At 38.3% G+C, this 24,182-nt stretch overlaps 1 protein-coding gene across 1 annotated transcript; it reads right to left on the bottom strand.

Moving 5' to 3' along the window:
• Positions 1-675: 675 nt before the first annotated feature.
• On the bottom strand, positions 676-24,182 carry LOC133069610 (flavin-containing monooxygenase 3). Its single transcript, XM_061161217.1, has 9 exons — positions 24,121-24,182; positions 23,309-23,446; positions 12,847-13,035; positions 9,846-10,008; positions 9,216-9,358; positions 7,964-8,163; positions 5,885-6,240; positions 3,336-3,408; positions 676-2,643 (listed from the first exon to the last, which is right to left on the bottom strand). The coding sequence occupies exons 2-9, from the start codon at positions 23,438-23,440 to the stop codon at positions 2,301-2,303; spliced, it is 1,599 nt and encodes a 532-aa protein (XP_061017200.1). The 5' UTR covers positions 23,441-23,446; positions 24,121-24,182; the 3' UTR covers positions 676-2,300.

Below are 24,182 nucleotides of genomic sequence, written 5' to 3'. Positions count from 1 at the left end.
ATGTTATTTACAAGGTAATTAAGACATTGAAATAGTTCAGTTTCCTATGAGTATGTGTGTGAGCATGCTTAGTCATATCCAACTCTTTGTGACCCTATGGACTTGTAGCACCACCCCCGCTCCCCCCCGCCCCCCCCAGGCTTCTCTGTCCATGGGATTCTCCTGCAAGAATACTTGCAGTGGATTCACTCCACAAGAATACTCCAGTGGAGTGGATTGCCATTTCCTCCTCCGGGAGATTTTCCTGATCCAGTAATCGAACCCGTGTCTCCTGAGTCTCCTGCATTGGCAGTCAGATTCTTTACTGTTGAACCACCTGGGAAGCGCTTGTTATGGGAATAGATGAATGTTAATAGGACTATTAAGAGAGTATATCTCTACTTAATGCGCTGTGGTAACCTAAACGGAAAGCAAGTCCGAAAGGAGGGGGATATATGTGTACATATCGGTGATTCATTTTCTGTACAGTAGAAACTAACAATTTTATTAGTTTCTATACTCCAATAAAAATTAATTTTAAAAAGAGTAAAAAGAGTTTGTTGGCTATAATAGTTTAGGAAGAATATTCTATCCTTCATGAGCCAATTAGTGTTTACAAAACTTAAAGAATCATATGAGGAAGAATAACAGAAACTGTATCATATCAATTTTAGTCTTCAATTTATTTTGTGCACTAGCATTTATAACTTCAACAAAATAAATTTTATGAGCTGTATTTAATTTGTTTACTTGATTCCATTTAGGCCATAGGGTTTCCAGAAAAGTTCTGTGTCACTTGGGAATATTTAGGAATATTTCACATCTTGTAAGAAGAACTTCAAAGCAGAATGCTACTCTGCTTTGTTGTTCAATCACTCAGTTGTGTCCGACTCTTTGCAACCCCATGGACTGCAGCATGCCAGGCTTCCCTATCTTTCACTGGCTCATGTCCATTGACTTAAATAGTTAGGAAAAGGGAATGATTTAAATTCTGCTGCTGTGTATAGCAGCATCCATAATAAATCTTAGCTCTGAAGATTAAAATACCAAGAGAATTAAAAAAAGAAAAGAAGAAAGTGTTAGAGAAAAACGTGGTCTCCTCCTCTTGTTGCTCTACTGGCTCTAGCTATAGATGAATGTATGGGTGTGTCCTCAGTCTCTGATAGGTTAAAGGGGCTGTTCTGCTTGGGCTATCCTGACTTCTGAGCCTAGCAGGACTTTTTGTGTGGTTATTAGGAACTGGTAGAGGTTTGACAGGTTCCAGGGTTTTGTAAGTATTTTATAATAGAGAAAGGAATAGTGAAGAAGAAAGATACAATAGTATTTTCCCCCAAATCTGTGTCTGTTCCTTCATAACCAAGTATAACACAATTTTTAAAAATAATAATGTTTGTCTGGAAAAAAATTGAAGGTGTAATAAGAAATATAGAGTTTAACAATATGAAGAACCCCCTGGTAACTGATGATGCTAATGGATTATTTTATCTGCTCCATAATGTCAAACATTTTTAACTATCAAAATTTAATTGTAACATGTAATAATACTTTAAAAGTAACATTTTAGATTTATCTTGGTACTACATTCCATAAGGGATATAATTCTATATGATCCATATCAGGTTTTATTAGACGTGGGTCACAGCTTTGGCTAAAGACTTAATTTTTTATGACTTTCCATTCAGTTAAAAGGTATATTTGGTGCTCCACTCATTGTTGCTGTTGTCCTTATCTTGCTGCTACATGTGAAAGTTTGTTTCTTTATTGAGAATATAAATAAAATGAGTTAGTTCTTGCTAACTTTCATTACAGACAGGATCTTCATGCTACTTTTCTTGGCCAGGGAACAAGAGGAATTGCCTGGAGGACACAGCAGAAAACAAAAATAGAATATAATAGCCAAATAACCAAATTCTCCCCTTGATCCTGGTGAATGGTTTGTAAAATTAGGCTGAGACTATCATATTGTGACTATTCTGCTTAATTTACTCACTGTTTAGATTTGAAATATGTATTTCAAAGACTGTTAAAAGAGAAAAGGAATCATGTCAAGTATTTCAGATGAGTTAAGTTAAAAAGAATATATCTAACTATAAAATGTTATGGAATTAAGAAATGTTAGTGAAAATTAAGGGGAAATGATAAATACTCTTTAGATCATGCCATGATTCTTTTATGCACTTATTTAGAAGCCTAGCGATAGTACTGTCTTACTAATGCCCACTGAATAGGAAAATAGGAGGTGTGAAATTCTTAATTTTTATATAGTGAAGTTTCTTCCCAGATATTGTTAGTAATGTTCAGAATCCCAGATAGAGTGATGGTTAGAACAACACAATGAAAGCAGCAATTGATACAACAGAAATAAGAACTGGTCTGAACCAGTTGCAAAATAAGCAAGGCTTCAGAGGACTCCCAACCACTCTGGTCGTCATGGGTTTCAGTAACCGGTCCCACTGGGTCAGGATGGCGTTCCTGGCTCCTGGCCACTTTCCTGGGCCCACCAGCCTAAACTGGTATGGGGTGCAAGGACCAAAGTAAACCTCCAACGCCAACTTTGGATCGGTGAGAAACAGCCATGGGATGTTGGGCTTTGCCCCAATGAAGGAGGCAAGTTCATCCATATAAACAATATAATCCGTCTGTATGGTATCACTTTTGCCAAACCTAGAGGAGGGAGAGAAACAAGACTGTGGTTATCTGAGCTTTGTGTAGAAACAAGAACACCTTTTTATCCATGCAAATCAACATCTATCCTTTTGTTGATAAGGGGATTATTGCTCATTATATAGTACTTCGTAGATTTTACTGAAGGACTTTCATACCGATCTCACTTGGACATTTCACAACACAACAAGGCCGCTGAGAAAGGCATTTTAATCCACATTTACAAGTAGAGGAATTGTCTCTTGCTCAAGTGAAGTTATTAATTCATGGCCACTGAGCTGATTAGTGACAGAGGTAGGACTGGAGCCCAGTTCTTCTGACTAGTTCTTGTATGGCAGAGTCATTTTATTAGAGCCACCTGTTGGAAGGCATCCTTATATTTTATAGGATTTATGAGCTAGAAAATAGAAGTCCACATTCATGTGTTCCCAAACTTCTCTGATTTTTAATCTTTCTGGGTCTCCTTTTTATGATATATTGCAGGAGCTATGGAGGGCTGAAACAGGATTTAGTGGCATATCAGGTGCAAAGTAGATCCTTGATAATTATTTGTTGAATGGCTGAATTTAGCTCATAGCTGTCACCCTAATGGCTCCACTGAGGACTATTCAAGACTAAAACAATACTAAGTATTCACAAATTCAGATTTTGCTATGAAAATTCTAGATCCCCTTTACCATAGATGCTCTTACAATTTGAGCTTTTTCCCCATTTTTTCATCAATATCATTCATCATGTCCTTGACAGAAGGCAAAGGGCAAGTTCCTAAAAAAAAAGGAAAGACATGATAATAGTTAAATAAGTCTGGCATAGGACCAGCCTGCAATGTTTCTTTTTTAATAATGAGTTGTGAATCACATTAGTATTTTCAAATTTTGTTGTCATTATCTAGCAAAATAAAATCTTGAACAAATAACCAGGGAGTCATTCTGAGACAAACATATAAGTCATTCTTAATCTTCTCAGAGATGATTATTGTCACAGTGATTAAAACCAAATAACCTTTCATCTTTCTATCTTTGCTCTTAAACTGGTTATTGGATTTAAAAATCAGTTTGAAGGATTATATTCTACTCTCTCAGCTTTATTTTTAAGTATGTCATCTAATAAATTATAGTCAAAGGTATATTGACATCTCTTTTTTTTTAAGATTTAACAAACAGATCTTCATAGGAAGTTATCTTGCTTTGCCCCAAAAGGGAATTTCCAACAGATAAGATAGAGAATTTAGTGAAGCTACAAGTTTCTCTCTGGAAAGCCAACAGCTCCTGAATGAGACTGTGGATGTGGACTGTCCACAAGTCACCAAGGACATAGGGAGGACCTGAGAGGCCAAATCTGAGTTGGGGCTGCCCCAGGATTTCAGGCTCTTCCTGGCATTAACTTACAGAATTCTCTAAAACCTAGACCCAAACTCTTGTACTCGGAGATGCTTCAAATCTAGTGTGGTTTCTTTGGCAACTTTGTGATCACCTGGAACAAGACTGGAATTTCCAGTCTAGCTCTGATTGCTCAAGACCTACAATGACTGTCTGTTCCTGAAATTCCTACAGGCGGAATCACAAGAACAGTCTGTCAACATGGCGTTGTTCCAAACCTTGGAACTAGTTCTGTCCTTGGGCAAGAGGAGAGATAGAGAAGAGGCTATGTTCTGTAGTCCACCAGCTATTGCCATTGGGCTGCTTGTAACTGACCTCTTGGTCTGGTAACCTGATTCCCTCAAATTGGGTTGTTTGCCTTATCTCTCATTTTCCCTAAGACTGAGTCTTTGCATCAGTTCTCTGTTGGCTGGGTCTCTGCCCTGTCTCTTTTCTTCAGGGCCCAGGTTATAACTAGTATCTTCACAGAGAGTAAGTGAATATTTTATAAGCAATTAAGACCTACATTTTAATGCCAGTCTCTCTGAACCTGAATCCTGAGTTCAGTTCTAAGTAGGATTTCATTCCATCACTTTCCTGGCTGCTGCCTTGCTGGAGAAACATCACCCCGCAACACATCTCTGCTTGGGACCAGGGGAGTGAAGAAGATTTAGAGAGATTGCTGATATGTAGGACTATAATGATGTGGTTGGAAGCCTGGTGGTGAGTGATGATGCAGGATATGTAGTTGCAGGTTCAAATATCCAGGATAAAAGAGCATTTAAACCCCAACAAGTCAGGTAGGATTGGAAGCCTTACATGTGAAGCCATGTGGCTTCAAAGGAAGCAGACCTGCTAAGATTCATTATCCAGAAGTTTCAGGTTTAAGACCAACCAGATTTTGCACTTTACACTTTGATATCTTGATTTGTTCTTTAACCATAGCTTGGTTTTATTATCTGAATCTGCCCACAGTGGCATTCAGACCTTAATGTGAATCTGATTCCAGTACTTGGGGCTGGATGATGCTGTCTGCCTTCTTTGCTTGACCCCAATCAAGTTCATTGTTTCTTTTTTCTTTTTAAAATACAGGGACTTAGTATTCCTTTACCTTAGAGACTGTCTACAACACCAAATGCTTTCTGCTTCTACTGATCCACTGCTGGTCCTCATCTGATACATGGCAAGGAAGAAAACAGGGCAGGAGAGCCACCTCCTTACCAGAAATCATACTTTTTTTTCATGAATGTGGATATTTAAAGTTGCTGGATTGACTTTGAAACATCTTCTTTCATTAAACTTTCAAGCAATGTCATTCTATTGAGTTTTGAAAATCTTAATTTTATAAAGTTCTCCTGCACCTAAGATGAGAAGCTCTGGTGTTCTCAAGTTTAATGAAAGGTCTTGGGTAATTGACAATTAAGGAGTTATAGGGTTTAACAGGTGGTGCCAGTGGTAAAGAACCCATCTGCCAATGCAGGAGACATAAGACATGCGAGTTCAAGCCCTGGGTTGGGAAGATCCCCTGGAAGAGGAAGTGGCAAGCCACTCCAGTTTTCTTGCCCTGGAGAATCCCATGGACGGAGTAACCTGGCAGGGTATGGTCCATGGGGTCACAAAGAGTCAGATACGACTTAAGTGACTGAGCATGCAAGGAGTTATAAATCACAAAAACACTCTTGAATCATTGTCTTGTACTATTGTTTGTGACAATCCAATATATTTTTAATTGCTTATAAAATATAGTACCAAAAATATAGAATTATAGATTCTGGAAACTGGGTGGGACCTAGGATTTGTTTCTTGTTAATAGGAATATTGTTTTCCTAAAGATTCAAAGGCATTCTCATCTTCCCCATCAATGAACATCTTTGCCTACTTACCCTTAATTACTTGTACTGCCCAGCGAGACTGCAGGTCAGTAGTGGGGATGACAGCTCCAAGTGACTGGACAAGGCCAATCACAGCCAAGGTTGGCTTCTCCAGTGGAGGCGGAAAGATGCCTTTAAATAAGGTGACCTCATTGTCTCTGCTTTTAATGATGGAGTCATCAAGGAAGGGGTAGGCATGACTGTAGCCTGTTGCAAAGATGACACAGTCAATGGCCTTAAACACTGTCCCATCCTCAAAAATAGCTGAATCCTCTGTAAACTCCTTCACGTTTGGCTTAATGGTCACAATGCCACATAAAATGCGAGCTGGGAGTTCGTCATTGAACACAGGTTCTTTCCTCAGGATGCTGTATGGAAAACAAGCATTAGAACAGTACCATTTCCTTTTTTTTATTGGTTCATAATTAATTGATAGGAAAAACCTACCTAAGATTTTTTAATGTGCCATGGAGTGTCATCAACATGACTGATAGATAAAACTTATGTAAGGCCACATTGTGGAGTAACAGAAGTTGGTTTTTGCTAATCCCGTCTCTATTTCCTATAATCTTTCTCCCTTTTCCCACAGAACTCTCCCCAAATTCCAGAATAAGCACTCAGACCATATCCCCTGTATCAGGAAAAACAAAGGTCAGAGTACCTGGGTCTTTAAATTTATTTCTTTGCTACTGTGAACCTTAATTAACTGTGAACCTTGATCAAATTAGATTTTCCTAATTTCTCTTGCCTTAATCTTCCTCACCTGAAGTGGCGATAACAGCTATACCTATCTCAGGTCATCGGCTGACCTAAATAATATAAAGAATTTGGCGCAGTTTGTAGCACATAGATAGTGCTCGAAATGTTAGCCATTATTCTTAACGTAATATAATCCAAAGTGACCATTGTGATGTAAAGAAGATCAAATAGGAGGAAAGAAGACAAAGGTGGAAGGCTGCAGCCAGGTTCTATCATAGAGGGTGAAGTGTGAACCCCATGCAGACAAAGCCATGTCAGGTGAGGAAGTGATGGTCTAGGAACTTAAATAAGGCCTGGAGAAGAAAGAGAAACTGGAAATCTGGAAAGAGAGAGCTTTTGATTATTTTTTATTCAGTAATATCTCTAGTGAGTGCACAGAATTCTGCCTTAGGGGTGAACCAAATAATTTTGGAAGAAAAGACGTGGTTCTTATATAGGATGATGGGAACTGTGTGTGTGAGAGAGAAAGCCATAGATAGATGCTACTGGGGAGGAAACTGAGCCAGACAATGAGACTGGTTGGACTGCTGGTTGGAAGAGGGTTGGACACGACTGAGTGACTGAATTGAGCTGAATGAGAGTGAAGCGCCAAGTCCTGCCTTGCTTAGCTCTGAAGTTAAGAAAGAGGCTTTAGAGCAAGGCGGCTATGAGTGAGGCACTTTGGAGTCAGCAAATCTGGAGTTGTTTCAGTTGCTATTTCTGACTTCCCAGCTGTGTGGCTTTGGTAAACCACAGTTTTCTCCTCTCTAAAATGAAGATTATAATAGAGCCATCATCATAGTTGCTGTGGCTCCCCTGCTTGGCTCAGATGGTAAAGAATCTGCCTGCAATGCAGGAGACTGGGGTTTGATCCCCGAGTTGGGAAGGTCTCCTGGAGAAGGGACTGGCAACCTACTCCAGTATTCTTGCCTGGAGAATCCCAAAGACAGAAGAGCCTGGTGGGCTACAGTCCATAGGGTCAAAAAGAGCTGGACACAACTGACCCTAACACTTTCACTTTTTCATAGGCGTTGTGAGAGTAAAGTGAGATAATGTACGTCTGAGACTTAATAAGGCTCTGACATGTATTAAGTACTTAAAAACATGTTGACTATTATTATCATCACTCTAGGGACTAAAATTCTTGACCTATTATATAACTGTCCAGCTGTGCAAATCTGGTAAGGAGAATTGTGAAACAGGAAAACACTCCTAAATTTTTGCAATTCTTTGTCCTCTGAAATGTGACAGGTGATTACTTCACTCTGACTTGTATGGGGGTTGTATCACACATTAGGGTTGTTGACAGTGAAATAAAAGTTAGCAGGCATTTCATATTTAACTCTGCTTTACCCGTTTAAAGGCATCAAGCCATAGTTCTCGTGCTTGAATCTGGCATTCATTTGCTTCATGTACCACCAGTCAGAGATGACTGTCGGTAACGTATTCTTGAGGAATGTTTCAAATCGAGTGACAATCAGCATGTCCCATGGATAGCCTTCATCCCAGACCCGGCTCATCACCCAGGAGCCACTTCGGGAGCTGATGATGACCTTGAAAAACACCAGTTCAACTGTTAAAGTGGTGACTGTTTGCAGTGGATATGCCCCTCAGATCTGCCTTTAGGAATGGAGTTATTACCCCACTGCTGGCAGTGCCCAGAAGGCAGCCCTCAGCTCTCAGCCCTCTCTGGGAGTTGCTTTGGTGAAGAGGGGGCCTCCCCCAACATCTTATACTCTTTTTGGATCCCCTGCATTCAATGACTGGTTGAGGGAGGAAGACAAAGACCTAGCCTCTCTCGATTTGTCTCACCCTCTCCTTCCCCTGCTGTGTCCACAAGTCCATTCTCTACATCTGTATCTTTATTCCTGCCCTGCAAATAGGTTCATCTGTACCATTTTTCTAGATTCCATATATATGCTCCATATATATATGCTCATATATATGTTCCATATAACATGCTCTAGGTGCTCTGTGATGACCTAGAGAGGTGGGATGGGAGTGGGATGGGAGGGAGGATCAAAAGGTAGGTGATATATGTAAATAAAAACGAATATCTATACTGGAAAAAAAAAAGAAATGACCCAGCCTCTCACTTCAACTAGGGACAATTTGAAAGGATTACCCTAGCTTCAGAGTAAATAAAGGAAAACTTCTTTCCCTTCCCTCAGAGGTATTCATCCAGAGAGCACTCCCAAATAAACTTCCTGCACTATAACCGATATCTTAGTATCAACACCTGTCAAATCATTTCCTCGGTATTTTCATCTTTTAGCCAAATATTCTCTGGTGTAGGTTACCAATAACTGAATACTGGTCATATTTCTTCTAGTGCTTGTCTGATGATCCCACTGGTTTTGGAAGAATTTATTGGACACATTAGGCACCAAACATCCCAAAGAAGCTTGTTGAATGACATCATTCCAGCTGATGTTCTGCTTTTGCCACATCAAGCTATTTAAAATCCCACCTGTTACCAAAGGACATTGAGCTATATGAACCCCGACTTAGTCTTTGCATCAAGGACTCTGCCCTCCCCTCACCCTTTTAAAAATGGTATGGTTGTCCCTTTAAAGATAGTTCCCTGAATTTCAGGGAGGCATACTTTTTCAGCTGTTTGGCTGAGTTCTGAGGCGATGTCACAGCCCGAGTTCCCCAGACCAATCACCAGGACTCGCTTCCCCTTGAAGATTCCTGGTTCTTTATAGTCCCGGCTGTGGAAGCATTCGCCTTTAAAAAGTTTTATTCCTGAGTGAAAAAGTGGAAAACATATGAATTATTTTTATTTTCATTTAAAAAAACTGCTATAACAGAACTTGTCAGTGAATACAGTTGCAGTAATAGGAATTTTAATACTTAAACTATATTAGATACAGTATATCTAATTGTATAGATATATGTGCTCAGTCATGTCTGACTCTTTGCGACCCTATGGACCGTAACCCACCAGGCTCCTCTGTCCACGGGACTCTCTAGGCAAGAATACTGGAGTGGGTTGCCATGCCCTCCTCCAGGGGATCTTTCTGACCCAGGAGGAGAGTTACTGCATCTCCTGCATTGGCAGGCAGATTCTTTTACCACTGAGCCGCCTGGGAACCCCATTAGATACATTAGAAGCATGTTTTAATTTAATGTGTACTTTTATAAACTATACTTTTGTATATATAAGAAAGATATTATCAAGGTTATTTCTTCATGCAAGATGTGTGGATGGCAGCGTGAACGTTGGCCTTACCTGGAAAGGACTCTTTAGGTATGTTGGGGTACACATGATGTCCAGAACAAATCATTACGGCATCAAAGACAGCTGATTCCTTTTTACCATCCTTTTCGGTGATAACATCCCATTGGCCAGTGGTTGAGAAATCGGAACGCTTATTTACACTGGATACAATTGTCTAAGAGAAACATAGAAAGATAATTTTCTTTATTCTATGCTAACAGGCAGATTTGACACCAACATCATCAAATAGTATGAAGGAAATCCTTAATAGTGCCTTAGGGAAAATACTTAATTCATTATGAAGGTGCACGTTATAAATTCAAAATTCCTTTTTAATAAGTCACAGCATAAAATGATCTGTATGATTTTTTAAAATATTTATTTATTTATTTTTGGTTGTGCTGCATCTCATTGCTTCACAGACTTTCTCTAGTTGCAGTGAGCAGGGGCTACTCTCTAGTTATGGGGTGAGTGCTTCTCATTGTGGTGGCTTCTCTTGTTGCAGAGACAGGCTCTAGGGGATGCAGATTTCAGGAGTTGTGCTGCAGAGTGTGCGCTCAGTAGTTGTAACTCTGAGGCTTAGTTGCACGTGGCACATGGGATCTTCCTGAATCAGGGATCGAACCAGTGTCCCTTGCATTGCAAGGCAGATTGTTATCCACTGGACCACTAGGGAAGCCCCTATCTATGTGTGTGTGTGTGTGTGTGTGTGTGTGTTTTAATCCCCACATAGTTCCTTGTGTATGACCAGTATTCTCTGCAGTACAAGAGTGGTTCATTTTGGGGCTCTGACAATTGAATTATAGTTTACAAGAAGCAGGTAGCCCATGTAGTAAATAATCTGGTGGCCAATAATTTACATAATAACAGCAATTTTCTAACATATTTCTTTAGTCATTTTATTTTTCTAAACTTCTTTAAAGCATTTATTTGATCTTCAGAATAATTCTACAAGATACATAGTTGCTTCATTTTACACATGAAATGGAGGCTTAAAGAAGTTAGATAATGTGCATATCTAGGTTCAAAATTTAAATATAGGTCCTTGATTCTACAACTCTTTCTCCTACTGACTTTCCAATTTTATTCTTTAGGTTCAAAATTTAAATATAGGTTCAAAATTTAAATATAGGTCCTTGATTCTACAACTCTTTCTCCTACTGACTTTCCAATTTCATTCTTTAGGTGGTTCTTATTTTGTTCAAGACACAGAGTTTACATGAAATAGATCCTGTACAAATACAGCAATTTTTCACTCTCATCCTTTTGCTGTGTGTTTGAAGTTAAATTTACACTTGATTAAAAGTCAGCTAAGGAAGCATCTCTGATCTCAATCATGGTGCCTGCCTTGTAGCTACAGGAAGAGGAAGGTACTGTTTAGGCCTGTTCTCTTCCAAAGGACAGGAAACACCCAACCCTGACTTGGTAACATTTCTGAGGCAGTCTCACTCAAGTGACAACATGCTTTTCTTTTTCTTCCGTGTCCCAGTCATACCATGCTGTTTCTTAACAAAGTAAGAATGAGCTGGGCTGAGAAGTGAAGGCTGAGTTAAAAGTGCTTGCAGGGTTGTTTTTCTATTCCATTTTTCTCTGTAGGTTTGAGGATGATGCCAACTGACCAAGAGTTACAAGTTTCCTCCCCAAATGAATCAATTAGCTTTCACTATTTCATAACATGGACACTCCCTATAAATTGGAACACATGGCTCCTAAGGGGAAAATTTCCATAAACAATAATAGAGGGATATAAGGGAGAAAGAAGTGAGGCCAGAGAGTCTATTACAGTAGGCTTTCAAGGAAGGAGGATTCTATTTTTTTTTTTTTTAAACTTTGTACTTGTATGGTCATTGAGTTTTGTGAAGATGCACTGATATTAAACACTATCAGGGTTTTGTCATTATTAGAGTGAAATTAACCCTGGAGTTTCCTTAATGGTCTCTTTACTAGATTAAGAAGGCCACCTTTCCCAGATCATCAAAACATAGAAAGGCTTTCCAATTTTGCCAAATGATCATAGAATCATATGACATCTCAGCATTAGAAATTAAGAGCTACTCTCTAGTGTGGTATGAAGGCTTCTCAATGTGGTGGCTTCTCTTGATGCAGAGCACAGGCTCTAGGGCATGCAGACTTCAGTAGTTTGGCATATGGGCTCAGTAGTTGCAACTCCTGGACCTAGTTGCCCCATGTATGTGGGATCGTCCCAGACCAGAGATCGAACTGGTGTGCATTGCAAGGCAGATTCTTATCCACTGGACCTCCAGGGAAGTCCTTATCTATATGTTTTATTAAATTTTATTTCCACATGGTTCCTTGTGTATGACCAGTGTTCTCTGCAGTATATGAGTGATTCCTTTTGGAGATCTGACAATTGAACTATAGTTTACAAGAGCCAGGTAGAACATGTAGTAAATAATCTGGTGGCCAATAAATTTTTTTAGTAACAGCAATTTCCTAATATACTTCCTTGTCATTTTAGTTTTAATGTTATTGTCTCAAAATGAAAAATATCATCTATATCGAGAGTGTAAGTTGTCATATTTTAGTATACTTAAGGATCACCTGGAAAATCTTTCTTATTTTCTGACATAAACATTTAAGCTTATAATTTTCATAAAAGTTTTTGCTCTCTCTACTTCCCATAAATATTGATATATCAAATTTAAATTATCATTTAGCTCTAAATATTTTAAAAATTTCCCTGCAATTTCTCTTTTTGACCTGTAAATTGTTTAGGAATAATGAGTTCTTAATTTATAAACTCATGTCTACTCATGTATTTTTTTCTTTGCTCTGATTTCTACTTTTATGGCATTTTGGTCCAAGAATGTTAAAATTTTCCTACATATTCTTAAGAAGAATGTATGCTTTCTAAATCTAGGGTCAAAGAAGCCATACTGTTAAAATTGTTTACAATTGAGAAAGATAGTGAAAGGAACAAATAGGAATCTTGTAATAAATACAGAATTCCTCACAGTTATGCCCAAGTAAGTTTTTTAAAATAATATCTTACCTTAAATTGTATGTATTTCAGGAGGTTCTTTTCTTTGGCAAACATAGTAATATATTCCTGGAGCTTGCTGTTGTGCATAAAGTTAGGAAAATCATCAGGAAATGGGAAGTCTGGAAAACATGTCATCTCTTTGGAAGAGTTGGTAAAGACTGACCGATAAATGCTGGCCCTGCCTTCCTCTGCATGGTCCTGTGAAAGAAACATTTTAAATGGAACAGAGTTTGTAAATGAGTATATTTATCATGGTCAGGACCAGTCCCAAATACTTATCACTCATTTATGGTTGGTCTTTTCCAAAAGTAAATGCAATAAGATGAGGCATAAATTAACTTCGCTTAAATAATTTGATGATAACCAAAGGAACTTAGAACATTGAAAAATATATCTTTATTTACATCTTTTCTAAGGGAAACAGATTCTGAATTTCATCATGTCCTTTTAAGAATATATAACTGGATTAATTTTGTTGCTTTGAACCATTAACTACAGTGATAGTATTTCCCAAAATTTACCTGGGCATGATTTCAATATACCAACTCATGAGCATAGACAGACAATGTGATGTATACATACAATGGAACATTTTTCCGCCTTGAAAAGAAAGGAAGGTCTGAATCATGCCGTGATATGCATTAACTTTGAGGACATATGCCGAACAAAGTAGACCAGTCACAAAAAGACAAATTCTGTATGATTCTATTTATCTGAAATACCCAAAGGGATCACGTTCACAGAGACTAAAAGAGTGGTAGTGGCTTGGGGCCAGGGAGAGGGAGGAATTGAGAGTTAAATTGTTTAATTTCTGCAGAGTTTTACTTTGGGAAGAGTAAAATATTTTGGAGAGGGATGGTGATATGATTGTACAATAATGTCAATGAACTTAATGCCACAGAACTGGACACTTTAAAATAGCTACATGGAAAATCTTTATTGTGGTTTATTTACCACAATGAAAAATAAAACTTCCTTTAGCATATTATGTGGTAGTCCTGGTAGATTAGATCATAATATTTTTTATGTACCTAGGGCAGAGAGAACTTTGATTATGTTTACAATATCTTTTTCAAATGTTTTTGACCATACCCTATAGTTACATATTTTTTATTGCAATCCAGTGTATACACACACACACAGGGAACAAAAGTTTTATGAAAAGAAAAATCATTTTCAAGAACTTGAGTTGCACACATACTCTCCATCCATTCTGGAAGGTTGCCTATCTCCACTTCATTTGGTTGTTTTTCTGGAGATTTGTCTTCTTCCTTCATCTGGGACATAGTACTGTTTCTTTTCATTTTGGTTAGCTTTCTGTGATTGTGGTTTTCATTCTGGAGGCTGTGGGATTATAGTTCTTGTCTATCCATTCTATTTAAATATGCAGATTAATTCATTAATTTATATCATTGCATACAAATGGGTTATAATCTCCAGAATAAAAAACATTGATTTAAAGGAATTAGGTAAGGAGAAAGGGGAATAGAGGCAGAAAAGGATATTACTTAAATCCTAAGCATTATTCTTTGGGATGAAATTCTGAAATTAACATAGGTCCATCCATGCTACGGTTTTTCCAGTAGTCATGTATGGATGTGAGAGTTGGACCATAAAGAAAGCTGAGCATCAAAGAACTGATGCTTTTGAACTGTGTTGTTGGAGAAGACTATTGAGAGTTCCTTGAACTGCAAGGAGATGAAACCAGTTAATCCCAAAGGAAATCATTCCCAAAGGAATATTCATTGGAAGGACTGATGCTGAAGCTGAAGCTCCAATACTTTGGCCACCTGATATGAAGAACTGAATCATTGGAAAAGACCCTGATGCTGGGAAAGATTGAAGGCAGGAGGAGAAGGGGATGGCAGAGGATGAGGTGGTTGGATGGCATCACTGACTCAATAAACATGAGTTTGGGCAAGCTCCGGGAGTTGGTGATGGACAGGGAACCCTGGCATGCTGCATTCCATGGGGTCACAAAGAATCGGACACGACTGAGCGGCCAAACTGATATGTTAGAAAGATCGAGCAAAACACCAAAGGCAGAGGGAATTTGTTTTCACATTTGAAATTCTGGTAAGATATCACTTCAAAGGCTCCCCAAAACAACCTGGGTTGGGGAGGGTTGACACTGAAGAGTCAAGTAGCAGGGATTAGGAAGAGGTAACATGATTAAGAAGAGCTTGGACCTTAGTTTATCTCTCCTGAACTTATTCAGTTTGACTAAAACATAAGAGTTCCCGCTTGTTCCCAAAGGGGATGCAGAAGTCATCTGAGACTCTTAGTAGCTAGTTTGCCAGGGAGTTGCCAAGGGTTGGGGGCAGCTAAGTGGCATTTTAGTAGAGCTGAAGAATGGACCATTTGGGTCAGGGACTCAATGAGCAAACTGCACCTGGCAAGTGGAATCTGTTCAGCTAGGAGGTTTACCAGCCCCTGACAGCTAAGGAGGACAGTTCCAGGTTCATCAACTGGCCTTTGGTTGAAGATTCCTGAAGGATAGGCTAAGGGTACTCATCTATAATAGGAACATCAGGGGACCAGAGGATTCAGAGGACAGGTCCAAGACTGTGTTTGAATTTGGGAAACTTTGTCTTTGCTTCACCACAAGGTCATATAAGTTCTATTTCTGCATAAGCCCAGAGACAATTTTGGAAAGAGCTGAGGGACAAGGAAGGGAAGCTAAAAGACTGAGCATTGATCCTAAAGAGACCTAGAGATTAAACTATGCCAAATGGGGGTACTCCTTGGGTCTTAGCATGCTTTCATGTTTTTCTCTATGTAATTCTGGATATTTGTCTTGTCCTATTTATGCTATATGTAAAAGAGTGATCTGAACACTTAGTAGTCTAGTATTACTTACAGATAAAACATTTCAAAATATACTCACTGGAGAAAATGGGAGAGGATCTCCTTGGACAGAGTGAGAGTTTTAAGGTTGTCTGACATGCTTCACTCAACAATTTCATATTTTCCCTCAACTTATATGGTAGACAGAATTTTAAGAATAACCCTTAGTGCACCTCATCCTTGTGTAGTCATTTGCCCTTTGAGTATGGATGAAATCTCTAAATATCATATCACTCCCCTGACTATGTTGTTAAGTATTATTGAATCACATGAGCCCTTTACAAGCAGAGTTTTCTCTGGCTGGTATCAGAAGTCAGAGGTTCAAAACATGAGGGGAATTCAGCTTGTTCCTGGTTTTGAAGATGGAGAGAGACATATGCCAAGCAATACTGGCAGCCTTTAGGAGTTGAGAGGAATCCCATTTATAGCCAGCAAGGAAACAAAGACCTTAATCTTGAAACAACAAGGAACTGAATTCAGCCACCACCCTGTAGTATTCAGATTCTTTCCGTGTGCTTCCAGATAAGAGCCTAGCCCAGGCAGCACCTAATTTTTGACCTCATGAAACCCTAACCAAAGAACCTAGCTGAACTATGCTGTACTTCTGATCTATGTAACTGAGAATAATAAAGAAACATTTTTAGCTGCTTTAGTTTGTGGTAATTTGCTATGCAGAAATAGAAAACTAATACAAGGTCCAAGGTAAAGTTTTGGAGCAAGGCAAAGTTGAGGAAAATCATGTAACAACAAAGGATGAGTTTTATATAATAAAAATGATGCAAACCCTTGAGACAGATTTGAGGTGTTTTTGCAATTTTGGCTGTTCCAGGATAATAAATTTCCCTAGCAATGCTGAGCTGATTGGTCTTTAGTTTTTCTTAGGTTCCCCAAGGGCTATGGTTACTGAAAAAGGAGTTGCAGCATCGGCTAATCACATCATCTGTGACTTGCTACTAAAAAAAAAAAAATGTCATGGACTTCTTATTGTTCCTATTTGGTTTTATAGTGCATTTCAGAGTCCATGTGTATAGACTAATCCTTTTAAGTTGATCATATGGGAAGTTCATAATTGAATGACTAAGATCATAAATGACATTTTCAAATATAACTATTTTGGGGGGGTTCAAATGATCAACAAAGAACCAAACCTTGCTTATCTATGGAAGTAGCTTTATCTGTCTTGTAAAAAATTACTAAAGTAACCCAGACTTCTGATTACACATGAAAGATTATGCAGATATATTTAACTCTTCTCCCCCTAAAATTGGGTTTCCCAGGTGGCACTATTGGTAAAGAACCTTCTTCCCAATGCAGGAGACTCAGGAGACCTAGGTTCAATTCCAGAGTTGGGGAGATCCCCTGGAGTAGGAAATGGCAACCCACTTCAGTATTCTTGCCTGGAAAATTCCATGGACAGAAGAGCCTGACAGGCTACAGTCCATGGGCTTGGAAATAGTCAGACATGACTAAAGTGACTTAGCATGTATGCACCCCTAAAATTACTGTAAAGGTATCAGAGGTATAAACCCACAGGGAAAAAAAGAAAAAAAAAGTGAAAGCAAACAAGAAACAACAGCAACATTTTGAAAGTAGAACACAGATGGATGAGTGATAACTGATTTACCAGATCAAAGAAAGCGGAAAGTTAAGAATGTGCCAAGTTGCTTCAGTTGTGTCTGACTCTTTGTGACCCTATGGACCATAGCCTACCAGACTCCTCTGTCCATGGGATTCTCCAGGCAAGAATACTAGAATGGGTTGCCATGCCCTTCTTCCAAGGATCTTCCCGACCCAGGAATTTAACCAGCGTCTCTTACATCTCCTGCATTGGCAGGCGGTCTTTACCACTAGTGCCACCTGGGAAGCCCGAAAGTTAAGACTAGATCTAATCAAATGGGAATCCAGATCAAATAGTGATATAAGATATTCAAGGTCTATAGTCTTTTACTTCATATATTTTAATTTCATAGGAAACTGTCGAGGATGTACTCGCATATACTCTTCTAAAATGAGACAATAAAAAAATAGTAAGAAGATAAAGTTTCCGGAAAACAGGGTTACCCAGGATAATAGCAGTGTGGTTAGCCTAGAGAAGGGAAACAATCCAGAAGAGTATCTTTAAGAGATAGTTAAGAGAAGAATTAAGCTGGTAAAAAACCTCATGTATTTAACTGTTCAGAGGAGAGTCAGAATACTGTGTGAGAGGCTGGGAAATGAATTAGAAATAGCATTGTGAAACTAAATCCACAAAGGCCACAAGGCAGTTATTAACTCCAGTGAAAACAAAAAGTTAATCAAGAAAGAAAGTGTAATCAGAATCCACTAAGCAGCGTAGCAATGATATTTTCATGGTTGTAATAATACAAACATGAAGATTTATTAAACAAAAAGAATGGTATGACTACAGGAATAAGAGGAAATGGAAAATTTTGTAAATGAGTCTGTTCCAAAATTCTATGGGATTGTTGTTTGTATATAGCACCGGTCAAAATAAATTCTATAAATGCAGAGGAAATTACAAGAAATGAGCCCAAAATGAACATGATGCAACAGAGAATTCAAATTAAGCCTAAAAGAGGCTACGTATTAGAGTAAGAGGAGATCCAGGGTTATCTGATTTTCTGATTTTTCAAAAGAAGACATTTCCCTCGATTTTTATGTGTAATATCCTGGTTTTAAAATAATGGACTGAAATTAAAAACATATAGATCAAGCAAAACAGACCAGCTTTAGTGTGAAAAGAGCCAAGCCAGTTTGCTAACTCTACAACATATATAAACTATTGATTTTTGTCTGGCAATTTTGTGATCATCCACCTCATTGACTTATCTTATTTTTTGTAACCATTTTCCAATTGATATCCTTCATGGTGTAAAATCAGATAGTCAGCAGTTGATAATTTTTCCTCCATTCTATTTTCTCCATTCTATTTTCTATTAAAAAAAAAAATCATCAATCATTTGTCTTACTGAGTTGGTCCAAACTTCTAAAAGAACATTAATTAATAGATCTTTAAGTGAGAACTTAATTTCCTGGAGGCAGTATTTTCCATCTTCATTTTGTTATAAATTTCTATTTTATTGTGTCGTCAACTGAGGATTTCATTTTACTTACATCTTTTTTTCAAAAATTTTGAGGATTTTTTGACTTAAGAATCAGTTTAAGAAATGTTCCATTGGCACTTGAAAATAAGGCATATTTTGTCTTTTTAAAATACAGAATTTGTTATATATCAACAAGTGACAGACCAAAGTGCAAGATGCAATGCTTGCTAAGGTACTATTTGACCAAAACTATGATCCTTAAAAAAACAAAACAGCTGTGTAAATATTAGTCAGTTCCTAAGATTGCATTTTCAAATTCAAAGAGTCAAAAAAAAAAAAAAAAAAAAAAAAACTCTAAAAGGGACTCCAAAGAAAAACATTTTTTCTTTCCTTAAAAAAATTAACACTGTTTTCTATCTGAAATGGTTTTCCCTTTGATGAAAAATCAAGCTGTAGATCTCTTTGTAGAGTTGCTAGTTCATAAGGAAAAGCACTGAGCACTACAAATTTAATTAGGGCTCATATAACTCGAAGTTGTCAGGCCCCTACAACACAAATTTTTAGTGCCATGTTAGAATATTCTAATCACATCAAAAGCCAAAATGTCTGGGGCCTTGTTATTGAAAAGTAATTCAGTGGTAGACTAGTTGCCAAATTTGCATCAGAAAGCAGTGAGATTTTTGAAATATGACAGGAGTTTTCTGCTATTCCCTTGGGTTGTTGACTCTGCTGCTATGCATGTGGGATGCGAAGGTGGAGGAATTCACAGCTTTGGATGAGTTTAGGATGCTTGACAGTGATTATAATCAACACAAGGAAAGACTAAATATTAAAGATCAAATTGATACATAGGCTAGAAAAAAATCAGAGGAAGTGAACAATGGACTGCATGCCCAGAAAAAGGAGACTTTATTCATGACACTCAGGCCAAAATCCAGACAATTTGCTGACATATTATTTGTGGAACTCCTGAGAAAGAAAGACCTTTCCCCTAGACCTGCAGCCTGGTCATAAAGTATTTTCTCAGTGATCAAAGCAGGTGAGGCAAATACATCATTCTGCCTTTAGATCCGGGTTAGAAGAAGGAACTAGTAACAGAAGGACCTAAGAAAGTGCTGTAGGAAAAAGCTACAAAATTTGAATTATGTGCTTTTTTAATTTAATTTGCCTGTATTATGCAGCATGCAAAATCTTAGTTCTCCGACCAAGGATTGAATCCATGGCCCCTGCATTGGAAACATGGATTCTTAAACACTGGACTGCCAGGGAAGTCCCTGCAGTTTTTTTTTTTTTTCACTTAGTTAATGTTTGGATGTTAGAAAATGTAAAATGCTGACTTTATAAACTAAATGTAGTGAAAATACAAATTTTAACTTGATTTTATAGTATAATCCTGTAATGTGATTTCTAGGTATACTGCTACAGACTCATAGAGGTATTTGAGAAGCACTGCAAGTCACAGCATCATTTGCAATCTTCAAGTCCTCCCACAGAGGTGAAATAATTAGAGAACTCTGAATAATCAACTGTATTAGTTTCATGTGGCTACTATAATAAATGACCACAAACCTGACAGCTTAAAACAACAGGAATCTATTCCCTCATCATTCCAGAGACCAGGAGTTGAAAATCAGCATCACTGGGCCTAAATCAAAGTGTTGGCAGGGCCAAGTCCATTCCAGAGGCTCTAGGGGAGATACATTATCTCTTCCCACTCCTGCTGGATGCCAGCATTTCTTGGTTTTTTTAGCATCTGGAGGCCACCTGTGTTCCTTGACTAATGTCTCCTTTCTCCACCTTCAAGGTCATAGCATAGCATCTTCAAATCTCTCTTTCTGATAAAGTCATATTCCCTTTTTTCTTTTGTTTCTGTGTGTCAAATCTCCTTTTGCCTTTCTCTCTCTCTCTCTTTTTAAAGTTTATTTTATTTTCTGGCTGTGTCAGGTCTTAGTTGTGATATGTGGGATCTTTCACTGAGGCATATGGGCCTAGTTGCCCCACAGCCAGCATGGAGGATATTCGTTTCCTGACCAGGGATCAAACTTGTGGAATGTGGATTCTTAACCACTGGACCACCAGGGAAGTCCCATGCCTTTCTCTTTTAGGGATAGATGTTATGGCATTTTGGCCCCACACAGATAATCCAGGATAATCTCATCTTCTCAAAATTATTAATTTAATCATAGCTGTAAATATCTTTTTTTTCCTCATTAGGAATATTTACAGGTTCTAGAATCAGGACCTGTTATCTTTGAGGGGCCCACTGTTTGAATAGCCTATCGCTGTCCACTGTCAGGCCCCTAAGGATTCACATTTATCCCACACGTCAAATACATTCACTTCATCTCAACATCCCCAAAGTCTGAATCCACTGCAGCATCAAATCAAGTTCCAAATCTCACTTATGTATCATCAGCTCAATAATTCTAAATCTCACTATCTAAACTATCTAAATCAGGTATGAAAGAGACTCTGAGTGTAATTCACCCTGGGACAGAATTCTCCATTTCTGGACCTGTCAAGCTAGAAAATAAGTTATCTTATTTCAGCATACAATGATGGGACATTCATAGGGTACCAGTAACAAACATTTTCATTCCAAGGGACAAAATGGAAGGAAAAAAAGGAGTCATCTGTCCCAAGCAATTTTGGAATCCAGAAGGGTAAGTTTCATTAGGTTTCAAGTTCTGGGAAATAAGCATTTGTGTCTCAAGGCTCCAGCTTCTGGGTTTGAGGTTCCACCCTCTGGGATAATTTTTCTTTTTCTTGAAGAGTACCACATGTTTGCAGGTGAGTAGTTTATCACTCCATGATGTTAAGTTCAAATTTTAAAGCCTTCCTTGAGCAAAAGGAGAGGCAGCTACTCTCAAAAGCTTTATCAGCAGTGTCTTTCTTCAAGAATGCTTTGCAAAGTAAGTGTGAATATGAGGATCTGGTTAAAATCACCGGGCAGAAGACCTGCCAGCTCAATAGGCCACTTGTTGAAATGGCAACCAGCAGTTTATAAAGGGATTAAGAATTCAGACTGGAAATACAAATCAGACTGAATTGGAGTCTTGTCTTTGCCATTCACAAGCTATTTACCATTATTTTTTCTTTTCTTTTAAGCTTCAGATTCATTTGTAAAAGGGAAAAACTCATACCTAGCTTATAGGATTATTATAAAGATTGAATGAAATGAGAAAAGTGTTTGGTGTATAGAAAGTACTTAATAAAATAGCCCTGTCAGCCTTCACTGTGCTAATCTGAAATTCTGTCAGCACATTCCAGTGACAAACACTGAACTCCAGAATACTGGGAAGCTACTATATAGCACAAGGAGCTCTGGTCAGTGCTCTGTGATGACCTAGAGGGGTGGGATGGGGTTGGGTGGGCGGTTCAAGAGGGAGGGGATATATGTATACATATAGCTGGCCCATGTTGTTGTAAAGCAGAAACTAACACAACGTTTTAAAGCAATTATACCCCAGTTTTAGAAAAATTGATGCTGGGTGGTTCACAAAGAGTTCTTTTAAGTCTAGGAAATGTCTATATGAATCAGAACAATTCTCATATATTGATAATATTTAAAGAGCCATCACAGACACTTTCTTCTTAAACATGACCTTTCTATTAAGGTATAAAGTTTAACACTAATTTTGCATTTGCGGAGGGAATAGTGGTTTAAAAGGGGTTACTGGGGACTTCCCTGGTGGTCCAGTGGTTAAAACTTCATGCTTCCAATGCAGAGGGTACAGGTTTGATCCTGGAAATCGAAATCCCATGTGTTGTGTGGTGTGGCAAAAACAAAAAAACGAGGTTATTGATCTTCCTTTGTTCCTATGTATTAATGGTTTATCAGAAGATGAAAACAGGAGTAGGCTTAACCAGAGAGTATTCCTAAGGTTGTAGACATGGAGAGAGTTGGGGGCCCAGGGAAGCCTCCACAGCTGATAATATACTTGTTAGACAACACAGGAAGTGATCTAACAGCAGCTTACAAGCATACCTGCTAATAGAGTCCTTAATATAAATGCATAGAAGTAAGCCTGGCAAGCTACAGTCCGTGAGGTCGCAAAGAGCTGGACATGACTTAGTGACTGAACAACAACAAAAGTCACTGAAGAACTTCAAATCAGTGTGTCCTCTTCTTGATTCCTCTTGCAGCAATCTGAAGAATTATGTGTTTTTGGCAAGACCAAAAGTCAGCGCCTGAAATCTTAAAATCTGTGGTCTGAATCACTAAGAGGTTGTTCCAGAAACTCAACAAATGAATGGAAAGAACCATCGCTTTTTAAATGATTAGCTCATGTAATTCTGTTACATAAACCTAACCAATATTTGACCATGGATTTTATCCCCAGGTGGCTCACTTATTAATGACTTGTTGGAGTTGAGTTCTATACACAGAGACTGACCAGTCCACTATCCCATCTACTTCTGAAGTAAGCAAGGGATTTACTTTCCAGCCTGCTATTGATGTTAGGCTTTGTAGAGCAAGTGTAACTGCCATGACAGCCTGTGCTCAAGCAATGTATTCTCACACACTTCCCCCCCCCCCCCCCCGACTCCCCGGTCTGCTGCAGTGATGTCCCACTCACCGAGAATTTCCACAGGCCCCCGACGTCTTCACCCTTCTCAAAGCATGTGGGTTCCAGTCCCTCTTCTAGGCAGTTCCTGATGGAGGCCAGGCCACTGATGCCTGCTCCGACGATGGCCACTTTCTTCACCATGGTTGCCTGTGTAAAGGCCCAGAGATTCACAACTAAAACACATATGCACACACTTATACCCACAAACTTATGCATATATGAAAGAAGAAACAAATATATGTGTGTATGTATATATGTATATGCACACATACATATATATACACACATGTACATATACTCACACCCACTCCCATATGTGTATATGAAGAGACATATGTATGTGTATGTATATACATACACACACATATTCATTTCTTCTTTCTACTTTATATAAGGCTTGATGAAGAATAAGGTCTGGTTCTGTCTGTATTTCAGTATTTCCTCTAATAATGTTCTTAACCTTCTCAATTAAAAATAAAAATCATCTCTTTATCTAAAAATAACTTCTCACTAGCCACTACCCTTAACCTCCATTCTAAAAATTTGTTTCCTAATCTTTTCCTATTCCTGACAATATCTTTAGACCCTACTGTTACTTCTTTTTTTGTTTGTTTTTTTAGGTGAAATCACATAACTACACAGAAAAGTATATTTGGATAACGAAAATTAGAATCCTTACTGCTCAGGAAAAAAAGATCTCTATTGAACGATATATCATTCTCATTTTGGCCATATTTGGTATAAATGTAGCATATTCCTTCTCCATTTACCAGCCCCACTCTCCTCCCTCTCAAATCATTGCAGTATCATTCTTTTTCTACCTTTTTGTGATCTTCCTCTTTTCTGTAGATTTAAGTCTTGTCCAAAACGTCTGAGCAGTTTA

The sequence above is a fragment of the Dama dama genome, chromosome 14 (genome assembly GCF_033118175.1).
Source record: "Dama dama isolate Ldn47 chromosome 14, ASM3311817v1, whole genome shotgun sequence".
In the NCBI taxonomy this organism is placed as follows: Eukaryota; Metazoa; Chordata; class Mammalia; order Artiodactyla; family Cervidae; genus Dama; species Dama dama.
The sequence above is the reverse complement of the archived record's forward strand: the minus strand, read 5'-3'. Positions and strand labels throughout refer to the sequence as shown.